Raw genomic sequence first — 17840 nt, forward strand, 5'->3', positions numbered from 1 at the left:
CCTGACATATATTTAACACTATTGTACATCCAGGTGTCACATGTAGATGCTTGTCTCTAATATTACACATTAGGCTTTCCACGTTAAAGAACCATCTAATGAAAAAAGGATAAAAAAACGAATCTAAATCATAGCAAAATTACACACTCACACACCTTTCAATTTGTGTTCAAGACACTACGACTATATAATTACCATCTTTAACCAAAGCAGCATGTGCTTAATAGCATATTAGTCATATGTATAACACTCTCCATGTAGCTACTAAATAGCTATGTAACCTCTTGGCAGTTAACATAATATCCTGACCAAAACAGTGTATTGTGAAAGGGGCATGTTAGTTGTAATTATGATCTAAACAGTACAGGCGGTCATTTATAAAATGAAAAACTACTACAAACATGAGTGCACCTATTTCATAATACAACCCACAATTTTTTTTCTAATGTTGAAATAACAAAATAACAGTCTTAGATATCAGAAAAAATAATCACATTAATATTTGTAACAGAGTCATTAAAGAGAGTTAAACATCAGTTGTGTGATGTAACAAGATACATCTTTGGTTCACATGTCCTTCCTTATACACATTACATGTGGCTGCATTTAACTTAACAGGGTTGACCAGTAAAGTCAGAACACTGTACAGTTTACTGTCATATTGTGTTAGGTAATCTTTGCCTGATGTCTGAATTCAACTTCTAGTAAACATATTCATAAATCTTATTAGGCTAGTTTTAAAAATCATTAGCTAACTATCAGCTAAACAGCTGCATGTTAAAGAGATGAATGGTTGACTAAGTCCCTTACCGGTTTGACATAGATTCATTCACTGCGAAGCCTCTTTCTTTCATACACTCTGGGAGGGGGAGGGGTGAGACTGTCGCATGCACTTGATAGTTAATTGAGGGGGGGGCAAATTACTTATATGTAATTACTGGGATGACCTGCCTCCCCATAAAGTTACGGCGTCTCTGTATTTCTTTCAACCAACAGAAAACGATGAATGCATGTGTGACTTATTGCCTTTTTTTGGTCTGATTTTTCTCAATTAATTTATTTAGGAACTGTGGTGTGTCATCTTAGTTACTCTGTAACATTTAACAGTATTTCTTGAAGGCGATGTCTTCATTATAAACACCCATTAGTGAACCATCTGATATTTTCGTTGGTCAAGCATTTTGTGGCCTTGTGGTCAGGTTTTCACGTATTTATAAAGCATACTGACATCTTTCCTGGCAGTTTAGGTGGCATTAAAATCTAAGGCTGAAAAAATAAGCCAATTAATCGATTGAGTGTTTGATGGTTAGCCAGACAAAACAGGGGATTTTTATAAAAATACCCATTATTTGCTCAACCACATTTTTAGAGTATTCACCAAACTATCACAGTGAATGATAAATAAACAACTACAGAAGAATAAATAGGATGATAATATGACTTACTGCAGGGGCTACTCTGGTGGTATAGCAGATGTGAGAATGACAAGACAGGCGCCAACTCGCTGCGCAGCCCAGCGCTTCCTGCCTCATTTGTCTCCCGTGATTCCTCTTGAATCCCTTCACCTTTCAGCTGCTGCCCTACCCCTTCCTGGTCTGCCCAGACCACGCCTCTCTCCCTCAACACAAGGTGCTCTAGTTCATGGTTCTCCATCTCATCCGCCGCTGTCACCAGCCCGGCACCACGCAATGCAGAGTACTTTCGACTATACGCTGGCAACAAGACGTTCACCATTCTGAAATGCAATGGAAAAATATTGAGATATCTCTTCCAGAAAAAAATCACGAGTTACAGTGAAGGTGAAGTGCAGTTTCTTCAGCTGCACTGAGCAATAGTTAATTCAATAAGAACCAATTCTAGGTATTGTTAACATACTTCTGCATGCGCTTGTTCTCCTGGTCCTGCAGTGCTATGAGCTTGACCATCTGCTTGATGTGTTGTTCGAGATCATTCACCTGCAGCCCCAGTCTGTGGCAACGTAGGTCCTTTTCTAACACCTGAACATTGGAGGGAGGAAATTAGGTCAGTGATGAGGCAATAGCCATAACAGCATACTCAATTAGCTCTCTGGTGGGCAGAATTAGAAGAAACAAAAGGTGGCTGGGGTCGGGATACTAGAGAGAAGATGCAAAGTTCTGTTTTCATCCATGTTTCATCAGATAAGCTGTCTGCCCAGGGAAAGGGAGGGAAAAAAAAAAAAAGAACTCTGACGTAAAGAAACTACGAAACAACAGCAGAGAGAACATTTGACCGGTGGGTGCGTCATACCTCTGGGTCAGTTCCTGGAAGAAAGGATAAAGAAGAAAAAAATAACATGGGCATGGTTTTAGGTAACTGGCTGCTGTGTGAAGGATGAGTAAAGGGTATTGATTTATTCTCTTCAGTGATCCACGAGTGAGCTAGAGAAATAAAATGAGCACGGTTCTAATTACTGGGAGAACAGATGGGAAGAAAACAAAGACAGTCACGACACCAGTAGAGACACAGCCTACCTTCCAAAATAAACAAACAAAAAACACCAAGCAATGAGTTCTGAAGGATGTAACCCACATTGTAAAGTTTCCTCTATATCTTATTATGCTCATTTGTCTTCTTACATTAACTCAAATTATTTCATCCGGCCTACAAGGTACTTAATTAACTATTTAGTTTTACTCACTGGTCGCCTCGACTGATATGTTGTCTAAAGAATTGATGTACTCGTCACCAATGTTAGTGAAAAGTGTCAACAATTACAATAGAATTTAACGATTAAACTTCTACAGTCAGTTGTTATAATTTAAAAAAAGATAGAGGTCATACTAAACCAATTCTATGTTTTTTTAAAATCAAGGAAATAAAATTTACAAACTCTGTCACATCAAAAATACAAATTTGCCTTTCAATCAGTCGTGTGTTTTTCTGCTCCCGTAAACGTGAAAGGGTCAATAAGTTCAACTTACCTCTGAGGTCTGATCATTTGACTTCAGCAGCTTGATCTCATTTTCAACCCGATGAAGCCAGCCATCATTATCCAGGAATTGTGTTTCTGCCTCCTTCAAACGTTTGCAAATGTGCTGCTGCTGAGCGCGTAAGCTGGCGATCTTCCGCTCGTGCTTACAAGTGGCCTATTGAAAGCAACGACAAAAAACAAAAGGTAATTTAAGTGATATTATCATTTTTTTTGTGCTCGTATTAGCATTACACACTAATAACTGTGTATGTGGTCTAAATAACAATTAAAGCTGGAGATGTAAATCTGAAACAATTAATCTTGAAAGAAATTTTTTTTTAAATGCAATTGCTTTGGATGACAGTGCTTTAATTCTTGAGAATTTTACACTTTAAATGGCATTTACAGCTGGGCCTAACACAGGGACTCAAATGGCAGAGAACAGCCAGGAACTGGGGAGCGGTGACCCTGTCCTGTAGTGGCGTAAATGAGAGGCTAAGACAACTATAGAGAACAGAGAAGTAAAATGATGACTAAGCAGGTGTTTTTCTGCGGGGATGATGGCATCTGTGGATAGCAACGTAAGCATCAGCTACCTTCTCAGTCTTTTCTTTGGCACAGAAGTATTGGACCTGCAGGTTGTCCTCCTCGCTGTAGCGCTGGCGCAGCTCATTCTCCTTCAGTTGTCTCTCCAGATCCAGCTGTTCTCTCCTGATTTGGGCCCGGCTCGAGAAGATTCGCTGCAGAGCTTCTGACACCCTAGAGGGAGAGAAAAAGAGTGATGTTACAAACTTTGCCTTAAAATGCCTGCACAAGGAAGTTTGAACTTAAAAACAAGAGAACAATTTTTCTTTGAAAAAAACCCAAAATGTTTTAATTGATGAATTTCCCTGCAATTAATTCTGTATGTGAAGCTCTACTACTCAGTTTTTGCTGGTATACAGAAGCCTTTATTATACTACATTTTTGAGGCTGTAGTGGTGTTGATTTAGACTTTATTATAGTGAAAGATGTTTTTAGTTTTGTCCTTTCTGATTCACAGACACAAGTGAGGCAGAATATTAGAAACATCTCTTAGTATAATGCAATTCAATAAAACATCATCATCACAGAGATTCAAGCTGCTGTGCCACATATACGGAGCAAATTTATATTAATTGTTGTACCGAGAGCTTTTACAAACCTTTTGTCCTTTTTTATTTAACACACACCTAAACATTTAAACCAGCATTTACCGTTTATAGTAATACAACAAATAATTATACTGTAAAAGTATCGAATATATATGAATTACATGAAATGTGAATGAGTAATCGTTATGTACCACAATTAATTGATTAATGATACCTTTATGCTCGCGCAAACTATTAAATCATGTTGTTAACCTTTCACGATGATCTGGAGCTTCCACAAGATGCCAATTCTGTTTGGAACGAGCCAGAAAGATATGCTTATCTATATGATGTATATATGTATTGCTGGGATAGTGTTGAGGTGATATCCACATTGGATGCAAGTGGCTGTCTGGCTGAGTTAGAGCAGGAGGATAGACAGGAGAGGCATGCAGGTAAATAAGACTGGAGAGCTGTCGCTGAAATGTGACTGCACTCTTCAATGTAACTCCTGTGACGTAGGAGACGTCGTGGCCTTGCTAGACTGCTGAATTTTTAATAGTGTGAGAAGCGTGCAGCCTCTATTCAGAGCCTCTCACTGTGCGAGTTGTGAATTCTGATGCCAGTGAATGAAATGTGTGGGAGTGAGACTCATTCAGCTTTTCTGTGTCCCCCGCCCCCAACCCAAATACCCCGACAGATGCCACTGTATGCCTTAAAGATGACTAGATGGGATGTGATTTATGTAAAAGAAAAAAAGAAAAGAAATGTGTTTATATAATTTGAATTAAAATAAAGGCACCACACAGACGGTGCTCAAAAGTAAAACTCAATGTGGAGCATAAAACAAGATAAGATGGTTGATAAAACTAAGACTAATCAATATCAGCTTAACCATCTTATTTATATTTTAAACATTAGTATACCTTTTTACACAGAGATACTTACTCTGTATTTCTGGCCGATAGAAAATTAAGATCAAGTTGCATTTTCTTCTCAACAAACACAAAACTGTCAACACCAGCCGTTTCCAGCCTTAATCCTTCGGGCTCAAAGCTTGTTTGGTTTTTAATACAAGAAGTAAAATAGTCCCTGATTAGATAACTAGATTCAAACCCGTCAGTGTTCAGACCTATATAATGTTTTGTCTGACTATAGAACAGGTCAGGACAGTGCAACATTATTGTGTGATGCTCAAATTCTTACGTAGGTACTGTTACAATATTGCAGTATTTGATCATCATGAGTGTAAATAATGGACTATATCAGTTATGAAAAGGGAGAAAAGAAGTTTAACTTCGCAGAAAAGCAGGGATGCTGAAAAATCTGTGATGAGTTTTTTGTCATACCGACTAGTGCAGCATTAGGTCACCATGTGGTGTTTTCCAGGAAATAACCGTTTTCCAGGAGGTGCAAGTGCCCATTTCATGGGGTAGCATTTCATGGGATAGGATTTCATTGGAGTGACACTAACAGTAACTAACTGTTTAAAAAGTCCAAAAACACTAGGTAAACTAGATGTGCTGAAAGCTGATAAGTAATCAAGGCTTTTATAAGCAATTTAGCAGAACCGGATCATAAATTCTGATGCTTTGTTTCAAGTCTGCTCTGGGTAGGTCAGCTGTGATAAAACAACACTAATGTATTGTGTTGTGAGTGTGTGTGCATGTCAGCACAAAGAAATAAATAAACAGCACCTGGTATTTTCAACTAATGATATCCACTGACACTGTGTGTTGCCAATCAAAGCAGGTAGAACCGCTTTGGGTAACAAAAAGTCACTTTTCTTCTATTTTAGGAACATTTTGCTGGTGCACCACACCTCCAAAGTGCTGCTCCTGGTTGAAAAATACATTTGAACTTTGGGATTTTGTTTATGTAAAGGGTGAAGACAGGCTTTCCAGCAGTTTCAACAGTTTTTCACCATCACTGATCTCACCGTTATTAAGTTATTATATATAAAACAGAGTTCACCATTAAATGATTACAGACAGATATCATTTTTAGGAGTTCAGGAGTAAAGCCTATCTAGTCTGGTGTAGGACTGTGTGATATGAAGATATTACAACAAAAAAAGTATGAAGCAGGGGGTTGATGAGGCAGGGATGCAATGCAAATATTTCACTACCATTTAATCTAAAACTACTTTTATCTGCTCACCTTGCTTTCTCTTTATTTTTTTTCTACTTTACCCGGGCAGCCCACCCAAGTAAAGTCTTATGTGGGAGACACTGGCGAAAGAATACGAAGCATTCAAATACTGATTTGGAAGTTGATTACCATGGCAACGGTCAAAGCTTTGAAACATTTGGGTCAGCCCTATTCTCAGGACTACATCACTGCTTTTTGCCAATGATGTAGTTCTCCGAGCTTCATCGAACTGTGACCTTCACCAGCACTGGGAGGTCTGTAGCAAAGTATTAATCACCTCCAAGTCCGCATCCACAACAGTCTGGTAGAAAACAACAGATTGGTTCCTTTGGGTTGGGAACGAGTTGTTGTTGCAAGTGAAGGAAGTCAAATATCTTGGATTCTTGTTCATAGGTGTAATAAAAACTGAGACGTGTGGATTGGTATGTTATACAGGTGTTGCACCAGACTGTCGTGAGCTCTGAGTACTGTCAGAAAGAATGAGATCACAGATACAAACGCACAACAATGAGATTTCTTCACAGGGTACTTCGGCCCCACAGGGCCAGGGTGAGGGGTTCAGACATCTACAAGGAGATTAGAGAAAAACTGTTGCTCCTTTACATTGAAAGGAGCCAAATAAGGTGGTTGGGATTTCTGATTAGGATTCGACATGGACACTTCCTGCATGGGGGTATTTCAGGAACACCAGTTAAGAGGAGACCCTGAGGGAGACCTGAAGCACGCTGAAGGGATTATATTCCCACTTGGGCTGGGAATGCCTTGGGTACCTGAAGGAAAATCTGGGGAAAGTGGGCAGGGAAGGGAGCTTCTATTTGTCTTAACTAAAGGCTACTTTTCACTCAACGTGTAGCAAATGTCATAAAATGGGTCGACAAACAACCAATCGGTCACACTACAAAAACTACATAAAACTATATAACTGTTATAATCGTAAAGTGATGCTAGTTCTGCTGATCCCAATGAGAATCATTTGTAAATCATAAATGTACAGTATAGGCGACAGTGTGTCAGTTAATAACGCTGCACCTTCTGAACACCAAGGAAGATCTTGTCTGTTGTTAGCACCACCAAACACCTAGCCTCTTCCTCACATCCTGACAGTTGGAAAGAAACACTACTGCAGCTGCAGTTGAGCATCAAATTGCCCCCAATCATCAAATCCCCCTACAGAAGAGCCCTGGAGCTCTTCTACTTAAGGCCCAGAAAAAATAAAATGCTCACAGGCAGGATGTAGCCTATGTCACTGAGTTTGAGTTTCTATAATTATAAAAACTTTAACTGTTTTCTTCTGTGTTGTGGCTTTTCATCTTTTGATATTAATTTCTACAGATAAATGTCAAAAGCTGTAAATTAAGTCAGTTAAGACTTTATAGGCAAACATAATAATCCCAATTATAATGATTCTGATGTAATTTTAACAGGGTTTTCCTTATAAGGCTTTGGCACAGCAGCCAAGCCATTTTGGGCTGCACCACCTAAGCCAAATGAATGTAAAGCCAATGTGGAGAACATCAAAACTAATTAAATGGCTTTTCCAGATCTAATAGTTGTAGTTGGTTCCCAGTGGACTAATTTAGCAAGTTTTGTCTTTAAGCTTTGTGGGTGTTGTTTATTTATTAGCTTATCTAGGTTTTACAACCTTTGTACACAGATACTGTAATAATAATAATAATAATAATAATTAAAAAAAAATTATAACGGGGACAGCCCCTGAAACCAACCTTGTTTCTGTAACCTGGACCACCACGCCTAGTTACACCTCACATTGCCTGATCCACTTCTTTATAAATGATTATATATTTAAAGCCACCAGAAGCACTTAAAACCAAAGGTCCCATGAATGTGTCACAGCTGTACGATATATCGCCAAATGCAGGCTATGTGCTCTTTCTGCCTGCAATCAGTGTCTGTATTCCAGTTATAATGTTGACAATAAAAGGATTTATAACACACAAAGAAACAACTACTGATATGTGTCATGTTACACTCTGAATCACATACTCGTGTACATGCTTACCTTTTGAACTCTGCTTGTTTCTGGGAAGAGATCACGTCAAAAGCCCCAGGCACCATGTTCTTCTCCTCGTATGCTTTTAGTTTCTCCTTCAGCTGTAGAATCTTTAAAAATGCAACAGAACATTGAAATAGCCGTCAGAAATGATCACGGTGACTGTTTAATTGAGACATTTTAAGCAAGAAAAAAAAAGTAGATGTATTAATTTTTTTTAAATAAGCATGGTAGTGTTGGTTGTTTCATATTACCTCTAGCCGTTGTTTCTCACATATCACTGCATACTGGCCAATGTGACTGTCCAGGCTTACAACATTACTCTTAAGCTGGTTGGAAAGAGAAGAGGGAGAAATTTAATGAAGTCATATATGTATAGTCCAAGAATCACAGCAGTTATAATTATATATATTACATATAATATTGTAATTAACAATAATAAAACAATGATTTAATACTAACCGAGGACTTGATCTCCTTGGCCCTGTTGGCATATTTAAGAGTGTTGTGGGTGTCATCATATGTATTAGATGAGGGGCTAACATTGGCAATCATAACCGTCCTGCAGTTGCCTCCCAATGAGTCTTTGAGTAGTCGTGTCAGCTTGCTGTCCCTGTAGGGTATATGGGTTTTCTTACTCTGAAACATACAAAAAATGAAAGTTTGAAATGAGCCAATATAGAATCTGAGAATCCACTACTCCTGTCAAACATGACACAAATCAAAACGATAGAAAGAAAAAGTGCGTTATTGCTGTGGTATGCAGACAAGCAGAATGTGAGGTGAGTCTTAATATGCATTCACCATCTGGACAAACTCCACAAGACAAGCTTAGTCAGATTACACTATTTGGTAGGGACCAATAAACGGGGAACAAAATTTAGTATATAGTGTTCATTTTGAGTTAAAGTGGGGAGCAACCATCCACAGCAATGGTCTGGAGTCTTTCCGCAGCTGGTCTGTGAACACAGTTCAGTCTGTAATAATGGTATTAGATAAACTACAGCTGCTTAGGTGAGTCACAATCTCGTGGGCATTTGGATTGCAGAAAGTCACATTAAAGTTAAGTAACAAAAGGGGTGTAAAATGATCTCTTTTGGGGTCCACAGCTGTGCCTGCACTTCTCCCTGGAAAAACCCTAAGCCTACATCTGGATTCAAAGACCTTAGCTAGAGTTCATGTCAGGTCCAGGGAGTGTCAGGGTCGCCGAGCCAATTTGGAATAAGAATTTTTAATAAGAGCAGGCATTCAAACTGTATTTTGTCCTCAAGTCAGTCTAAAAATAAACAACCATATTTCATAAACTTCATTTCATTGATTAATAATTTGGTTAATCATGTGGAATCTGTCACACGTTCAGTGTAAAACGATCCCCTGCAACTTGCAGGCGAAGGGTGGGAACAGGAAGTGTGAAGGAGCCACGAAAAACATTAACGCTATATGACAAAATTGCAGATCTTTTACCGTCCACTGGTTGAACATGGTTATTAAACATCATTTAGTTGGCAAACATGATCTGGTAAGTAGGGTTGGGATGCATTATTATCCCACCTTTTTCCACCAATTAAACCACGATGTAGGGTTACAGCTATTGGTTAAATAAGTATTCAAGCATTTTACTCATTATTCCATCAATTAATCAGATAAGCAATATTTTTGCTTTATTATAGCAATAGGAGCAATATAGTAATAGTAAATTTATAATACAGAAAATAAGACATCAGGGTCTCCTCTAGGATGTTTTTCAGCAACAGAGGTAAAGGCTGTTGTGTCTCCTCACTGTACTTGCATTAGTAGTTTTATTTAAGTAAATTATCTCATTCATCCTAAAATTTGGTTAGCACACCCACAGCATCTTTGTGTTCCCTGCCGAGGCTTAAATTTTAAGAAAGGTGGAGAGACAGGTACAGAAACTAGGTATTAAACAGGCCCCAGAGCTTAAGACCGTTGTTTATTATGTTGCTGCAGTCTCCCCATCTACTTAAACAAAAGCTGTCTTTAGTTTAGTTTGCCAAATATCTTAAAATCTGGCAAAATCCTGTTATAAACTAAGCGGCTGCTGAGACAAATCAGCCCCTCCTTTCTCTACCAGCTGTACCTACAGGCCGGGAGTCATCAGAGGACAGAGGACAGGATGAATGACTGATACTGACTGATGTCTGTGTTCTCCAATCTTCATAAACTTCACTCATTATTGTGATGTCAGGAATGATTTGTTTTCTTGACATTTTAGACGTTTCCAGTGAGATATTATTGAGTTTATATAGTGGCTTTGCTGTTGCTGCTCTAGAAACAACATTTAGTTGCATATATTCAGTTCTCAATTTAAAGACAACCAGACTAATATAGAAACTGTATAGCCAATATACTCGCTTCAATATTTGTTTATTTATTGCAAGTCATATTCTCATCGCAACACTGAACAGGGTTATCACACATTGTCCTCATATCGTGCAGGCCTAGTTAACAGTAATTAATATGCCTTATATGGCTTATGATTTAAATACAAACTGAGCAATCAGAGATTGGAGGGAGTGACAGAAAGTTTAGTTCTTAACGTTGCTGCACAGAAGCTGAGGATGTCTGAAAATGTTTACGAGCACACATGAGCATTTCCAAAAAGCTCAGCTTCTTCTGTCCACACCGCACATTAATAAAGACTGGAGCTATCAAATGCTTCCACTTTGGGCAACATTTTCAGAAAGCCCCTTTTTTGTGGGCGGGAAACACTGGCCTTGTGTGGACGGAAGGCCAAACTGGAGATAAAGGATGTGTCGTAAAAATGTATCTACATCGCCCAAGGCAAACAACTTACAAAAAAAACCTCTGTGCAGCATAGCATGAAGATGACATACTGAACAGCCCAAACAGAAGTAACAGACATTCTTCTCACTCAAACGAAAGGCATGTCAGCCCAGACACAAGTGGGGACATTCTGTCCTGTAAACAATGGCCGCAACATGAATTCCTTGTCCGCCAACAGTAAACACTGGAGTACCAATAACCATGGGGACAGGGTGGAGAAGGAGTGGGGATTAGAAGTGGGCGTTGTAGGTTGAGTACATCAAACTATGAGTTCACAACTACAACTCTCAAGAATGGTGAACAGGGTATAATACTAACTGGACAATATACATTACAACCCCNNCCCCCCCCCCCCCCCAGTTTTAACCCAAGAATGAAGTAACCTGTGAAGACGGATCACATTTCAACATGGCTGCGGTACATTTGCACAGCACTTCCTAAATGCATGTGGGCTGCTTGCGCCTCGTCCCTTGAGACTGCTGTGTAAAATGAGAAGACTGCTTGACAGGTTAATGTATGCAACTGGAATGAAATAATACCCAAATACTCAGTTGACTCTCCACTTCCCAGGCTCTCCGTTTCACATGGAGGCTAGTGGTTAACTTCACAGACCGATAACCATAACAACAGAACGTGATGAAAAATTTCCACATGCACTGATGATCTGCTGACCAAATACAGACGTGAAACACAAATACAAAACATTTCATTTGTGGGCAGTTTGTGATGTGTGTAAAACTGCCTGCACATTCCCTGCATTTGTTTGCTGTGTCTAAAATGACACACTCACTGATACAATGCATACCTCTGGACACATCTACATGAAATACTGTGTTGTGATAATGATAATGAAAATGACAGCATACTATTATAAACATTCTTTGTCAGATTCTCTGTAAACATGGTTTCAACATTTCCAGCTGTTCAGAGAGTAAAGAGCTATGTATGCTGGACTCCTGAGATCAAGAAATCATGCGATAATTGATTTTGCCAGGTTGTGGCTGATTGTTTGTTATTAGCATGGGTAACACTACCTAAACGCTACATAAGGGCATCTTGCACAAGGCCCAATGTGTGTGAGAAGTGACTACTTGCTCAATGCTGCTAAAGAGGTTAGTACAGATGCTGCCGAGATCAGTTATATCAAAACTGGAGAGTTTCGGCATTAAAAGACGAGCAAAGAAGGGTACTGAAGCTTTTCTCGATGGAAAAAATGTTTTCGCTCTTCCCCTGACTGGCTTCGGTAAAGGTTTGACATGGTTATATGGTTTGTTGATCTGATTGGTTGGAGTTAACCCATGACAGACAGTGCCTGCCCTTTTCTAAACTAACGCTGAATTCCCAAATGGTTCCGTGTAACAAACCGTCTGACACAGTTATCACCAGTCATTTTATTTTACTAACGAGTGAGAGGGCTCAGCGACAGACTCTTGTTTAGTGAGCGTGAATTCAGAAGGTACATGGTTGTATTTTTCTTCTTAACAAGGAAAATAGGTATAAGAATATTTCCTTTTTTGACATGTTGTGAGTTTATTTATACCTAAGAGAGCTTGTGGAATTCTCCCAGCTGAAATTAGGTGGTGGTGGTGGCATATTCAAAAAATACACAACCAAAACAGTTACAGTTGTTCATGAATCGGTTTGTTAGTGGCTGGTGAACAAAACCAACCTGGGAGGAGTGGGGACTCCCCAGCAGCCCTCTGCATGCACAAATATAACTGTTGGGCTGACAGTGGTGAAGGGTGATGGTGTACTAAAACATACACTGTACGTTACGGTACATTTAGGGTAACATAAACTCACCTTTGGGTCAGCAAGAGCATTGATAACATTTCCTAGGGCAAGGAGTGAGCGGTTGATGTTAGCACCTTCCCGTAAACGAGCCCCTTTGGCGTTGGTGGCACTTGCTCTCTCTGAGCCTGCCAGATCAATCAGGCTCATTTTGGCAACGCAGACATTAGGATTGAGGCTGGCGATTTTGTCCTTCTGTCTCAAATATACCTGGAGAAAGGGATACAACATTGTCAATTTAAGACAAACTGTGATGCATTTTGAGATGTTTGTAGTGAAACCAGATACTTCAGAACTGAAGATATTAGTAATTACCAACTTGAAATTGGGGAGTGGGAACAGTTTGCAGCTAAGCTTTCATATTCATGGATCTTCTTTTGTTAATGATTGACTTTTACATTGTTTTATAAGACTGGATGAAATACCTGAAATACAGCATGGGACCGGGAAGAGGTAGCATTCATGTCAGTGGGGTGCTGGGTCCTGTTGCGGTTGCCAGAATCTAAAGCCTCAAGAATGTGCTCTGCAGATTTAGGCTGTACAGGGGAAAAAGAAAACATGACGTGTGACCCAGTAAAAGGCCTGATTAGGAACCACCACAGTGCACTTGCTCATCACAGCAACATAACAATATATCTGGATATGTTATCCAAATAATAAAAGATTATGTATGTATTGCATTTACCCCAGGCGTTGCTAATACTTTCTTGTTATTGTCAGTGAGGTCGGATTTCTTTTCTTAATTATTTGTCCCCTCTTGTAAATATGGTAAATACAATACATTAGGTTATTCCTTTCCTTATTTAAAAAATGTTTTATCAGTTTGTTTGTTTGTATTCCAGTGCCAGCATTAGATCAATGATATGCCTTGTAGAAAGAAGATCACAGACAGATGATTGCAATGCACATATCATGTAATACATTTCAAACAACATTTTCATGGCACAGAATAGACACAATCAGTAATTAGAGGCATGTCTCATTCAACCTTCCCGCATGCTTGCTCTCTACATTTGAACAACAACCCATATTTTATGTTCACTAATGACAAATATCTGTATCAATGTTATATTGTTTAGCCTATGTTTAGCCCCTGTGGCCAGGCAGATCCAATCACAACGCATTTACATCTTTCATTAACATTAAAACGCATTTTTCTATGTCTGGATAAACTGTCTAGATACAGATCACATTTTAATAACATATAAATTGGCTCGTAGTTACGGTTGACTGTTTTTATTTTAACAACGAAGGCTATCCCTCTCCTTCACACTATTTTTTGATAGTGTATTAAGACAGGCAGTGAATTTCTAAACATCAGTGCTCGGAGGGTAATTTATCATTCCTTCCCCAACGGACTTGGAAATTATGTTATTATAATTAAAAACTCTATGTTATGTTTTGCAAATCAACTGAGGGAAATGTATATATATTAACTAATAAACTGACTTTGCAGTGATATCAGTATCTAGTGTTAAGACGCTTGATGATGCTATGAGGGAGGGCTTTTGATACATGCTGCTACTAACCTGATGCAGTGTGAGGCCCTGAACAACCACTCCTTTAGAACTGTCCTCTCTAACTGCAAGAGGACCCACATTAGCCAACAAGTCTCGGATCTGTTCGTTATACACCTGTAAAGAAACAAAGACTATAACTGCAAACTGCAGCAAATCCACCACAACCATCCCAAAAGATCATTTGATACAAAAAGGTATTATTGTGATAAGAGTTAATACAGAAATGTTTAAAAGTGTTAATAGAAAAACATAACAGGAAAAATATTGGGCATTAAGGCAATGTATAACTGCTGCAATGCCTTAAGACAAAAGCAGTGTGGTTTAATTACAAATGAATATTACAATTGAAACCCTTCGATCAAAGTCAGACAATCACTTTCACTAATATGATAATAAATAAATAAATAAATAAATAAATAAATATATATATATATATATTCTGCACTAATATAAAGAACAGAAAACAAATAAATATTAAAATGTTTACCTCAAGATATGAGAATGCAACAGCAAACTCTTTCTCCTCCTTGGCATCATCCATGCGTTGAAACAGGTCCTTCATGGTGCGGTACATGACCCCAGGGTCATTTTGTGAGCCTAACATAGTATGTGTCTTGCCTGCTCCAGTAGCACCGTATGCAAACACTGCAATTGAATGGCAATTAAAGAAAAAATTATTATAAAGACATGTATATTTATAACAACAAGGATTATAGCAACAACTACAATATCAAACTTACTATGGAGAAGTATAAGCAATAAACCATATTTTAAAATGAGGCTGAGAGAAGCAGTGATTGTGAAAAGCCTAGTTTAAGTGAGTACTGTCTCAGCACATGAATTACAAGCTTTAAACTCACACCGTTGAACTAAATGCAATTCTTACGTTTTTGGTTCTTTATGAAGAGTATAATGTCCAGTTTTTACTGAAACTGTTTTAGAGAAGCACTGATTCAATTGTATGACCATTTTGGATGCTGCAGTTTGTGATGTTATTGAATTGTATTGCGGTATACTGACAGGTGTTTTCTATTATTTTATCCAATCCTTTTATATCAGGGTAGGCTAAAGAACAGAAATGCCACTGTGTGTAATGTAATACAGTTATACAGCAACGCAGACTTCATCCTCCAAATTGACCGTGCAGTTGAATGTTTCAGTGGGATCAAGAGTTCCAGCTGATTCAAGCATCTTTCAATGGATCAATGATGACCCTCTAAAGCTAAATCTGTTTCCGGTCCTGCTCGCAGTGAGTACACTAGGTGTCAAAATGTTCTAATTGTGCCGAGTTAAAACACTGAAACTGCACAGTGTTACGAGCTTGTGACCAGCAAGTGAACCCTGGAGCAGACAAAGTAAATTAACAGCAGCCGGCAGTTTCAATTAATGATATGGCAGCATGAGTCAGCGAGCCATGTTGAGGAAAAAAAACATTTAAAAACACAGCTCTAAAGTGCTGCTGGTGTGGTTCATAACTGCAATTGAACAAAACTAGTATTTAGTCATGCTGGGGTTGAGGAGAGGCAGTCAAAAGTCCAAACATTTACTGCCACAACAGATTAGATCACTTTATTATGGATCCCCCGAAGGTTGTCAGACTGTAGCTGTGATTATGACTATAGCCATGGGATGATTATGGCTGTGACACATTCATTTTTAAGGGCTATAACACTGACTAGTGTTGTTTGTGTGCAATGGTTGTGCCCCTGTGGTGAACTGGTAACCAAATCAGATAGAAACACTGTGGGTTCAAATCCTGTGTGGCTTAACGCCGTAGCGCCATCAACCAAATGTATTTGCTGCAAAGTTAGGCACACACAAAGAAGTCAGTAGCCTTACCTCGTGATCACAGAAATCAGACACATTAAATATAAAAATCTAATTCTGGCTGTGGCCCCTTTTTTTTTTTTTGTTTCCTATTTTTGGCTTGAGTATAAAATAAGAAAAAAATGCTGTTATTCACATCATCTTAATGCAGAGTCACTCAGCTGTTACTTTACATTAAATATAAGTATACAATACAAATATTAGTATGTACTAACACATTGCAGCTGTATTATTAAAGGAAAAATAAATCTAATTTAGATATCGACTACAATAGGGGATAGGGATTGTTCAGTTATCATGTTATGTGACTTTGTGGAGGTTCAGTTATTTCTTTTGTTTGGGTTTGTCCACATGTCGGGCAGCCTCATACGACCTCTGTTATTACCTGTGCTGTTGAATCCATTCATCACACCGTCCAACACTACTTTAGTGGTATTCTCAAAGATATCAACTTGAGTAGAGTCCTCGCCGAACACATGGTCAAAAACAAACTTGAGGTCTTTGTTAGCCTTCTTGTTGATGTTCCGGTTTCGTACTCTTTGTGACCCAAAACATGATGCGCTCTCTTCCTTGGGGTCAAATATGAGCATGTGGTTATCAACAACCTGGACCACATTTCGACAGTTTTCACGCTTCTCACGGTCACTGGTTGGTCTCACTCGAACAACCACCTTCACATGGCTGCAAACATCACTTGCCATGATGGTCCCTTTGCAGTGACTTATGTGTTTCTGCAAAAACCAAAAACAAAGGGTTAATGACATGTACTACATTGCAAATTGTAAACACCAGTGTCATTTTTAATAATGCGCTCATTCAATCACAAATTGAGAAACAAAAGGGAGAATGGACAGTAGTAGTCTAAACAGGGACGTACACAGTTGTCTGGTACAGATTATGTAAAGAAGTTTGGGGTATAAATAAAATAGGCTTGACTGGCTTAAGTTATCAACAAGTCACTAAATTGATATTATACACAGTAAAAGGAAACTAATGCACAATTGTTAACATCTAGGTGGCAGTTTCTCATGAATTAAAATCAAAGTAAATCAACCGGTGCGTTGCAACAATGAAGCTTAAAACAGCGTAATACATTCAAACAGTTAAAGCCTAGTAAACTCCTAAAACAAAAGTTACCAAATAAAAATACCTGATAGTTTATTTACTGTTTACCAAATTGATATTTAACATGTGGGCCTAAATACTGGACTCAAGCACACATTACAATATGACATTTTTAAAGGTGTAAACTTGCCAATGTTAGCTCTCTGGCTAGCTCTCGCACAACGTCCAGCGGTACGTTAGCGTTGTCCTCTTTAAGTCCACTGTCCACCGTGTGCGACCGTGTCTTACCTTCTACGAGACGAACAGCAATCTCTCAAGCCATCACCACCGTGACTTTTCCCGGTGAGACACACATGTAGTTCGTGTAAAAAAAAAAAACCAATATAAAACTCCCTATCGAAGCTCAGACGGCCACAGCTAGCACGACAAGCGCCAATATTTTCAAAAACAAGCCCTCTTCCTTCGTCGCAGCTGATTGGTTGAGAGCCGCCGGGTCATTGGGCGTTCCAGAGTGACGCGGCGGGCCGCTTGCTGCTGCCGCTGCCGGAGGCGGAGCTACTCTCCGGGTCTACGACGGTAAGCTCCTGCTGCGGTTAACTTCCTGAGGTGTTGTCCCCCCCCCCCCC

The 17840-nt window shown here is 39.0% G+C and overlaps 2 protein-coding genes across 3 annotated transcripts in view; one reads left to right on the plus strand and one right to left on the minus strand.

Annotated features, from left to right (window-relative positions):
• The window catches only part of kif18a (kinesin family member 18A), a 29240-nt gene extending 12369 nt beyond the window's left edge, over nucleotides 1-16871 (minus strand). For both annotated transcript variants that reach the window (XM_035682248.1, XM_035682247.1), the window contains exons 1-12: nucleotides 16535-16871; nucleotides 14810-14967; nucleotides 14332-14436; nucleotides 13228-13338; nucleotides 12815-13012; nucleotides 8669-8845; nucleotides 8461-8535; nucleotides 8216-8316; nucleotides 3529-3691; nucleotides 2943-3107; nucleotides 1876-1997; nucleotides 1446-1735 (exon numbers count right to left, since the gene is read on the minus strand). In XM_035682248.1, the coding sequence (XP_035538141.1) occupies nucleotides 1446-1735; nucleotides 1876-1997; nucleotides 2943-3107; nucleotides 3529-3691; nucleotides 8216-8316; nucleotides 8461-8535; nucleotides 8669-8845; nucleotides 12815-13012; nucleotides 13228-13338; nucleotides 14332-14436; nucleotides 14810-14967; nucleotides 16535-16850 (1981 nt within the window). In that variant the 5' untranslated portion in view covers nucleotides 16851-16871. The remainder of the gene's footprint in view (nucleotides 1-1445; nucleotides 1736-1875; nucleotides 1998-2942; nucleotides 3108-3528; nucleotides 3692-8215; nucleotides 8317-8460; nucleotides 8536-8668; nucleotides 8846-12814; nucleotides 13013-13227; nucleotides 13339-14331; nucleotides 14437-14809; nucleotides 14968-16534) is intronic.
• An 840-nt stretch (nucleotides 16872-17711) lies between these two features.
• mettl15 (methyltransferase like 15) overlaps nucleotides 17712-17840 on the plus strand; it is a 43827-nt gene continuing 43698 nt past the window's right edge. The window contains exon 1 of the mRNA XM_035652297.1: nucleotides 17712-17790. The gene's annotated coding sequence lies outside the window, so the exon portion shown is untranslated. The remainder of the gene's footprint in view (nucleotides 17791-17840) is intronic.

The sequence above is a fragment of the Morone saxatilis genome, unplaced genomic scaffold, assembly GCF_004916995.1.
Source record: "Morone saxatilis isolate NCDOM2014 unplaced genomic scaffold, NCSU_SB_2.0 Contig11, whole genome shotgun sequence".
NCBI classification, from domain to species: Eukaryota; Metazoa; Chordata; class Actinopteri; family Moronidae; genus Morone; species Morone saxatilis.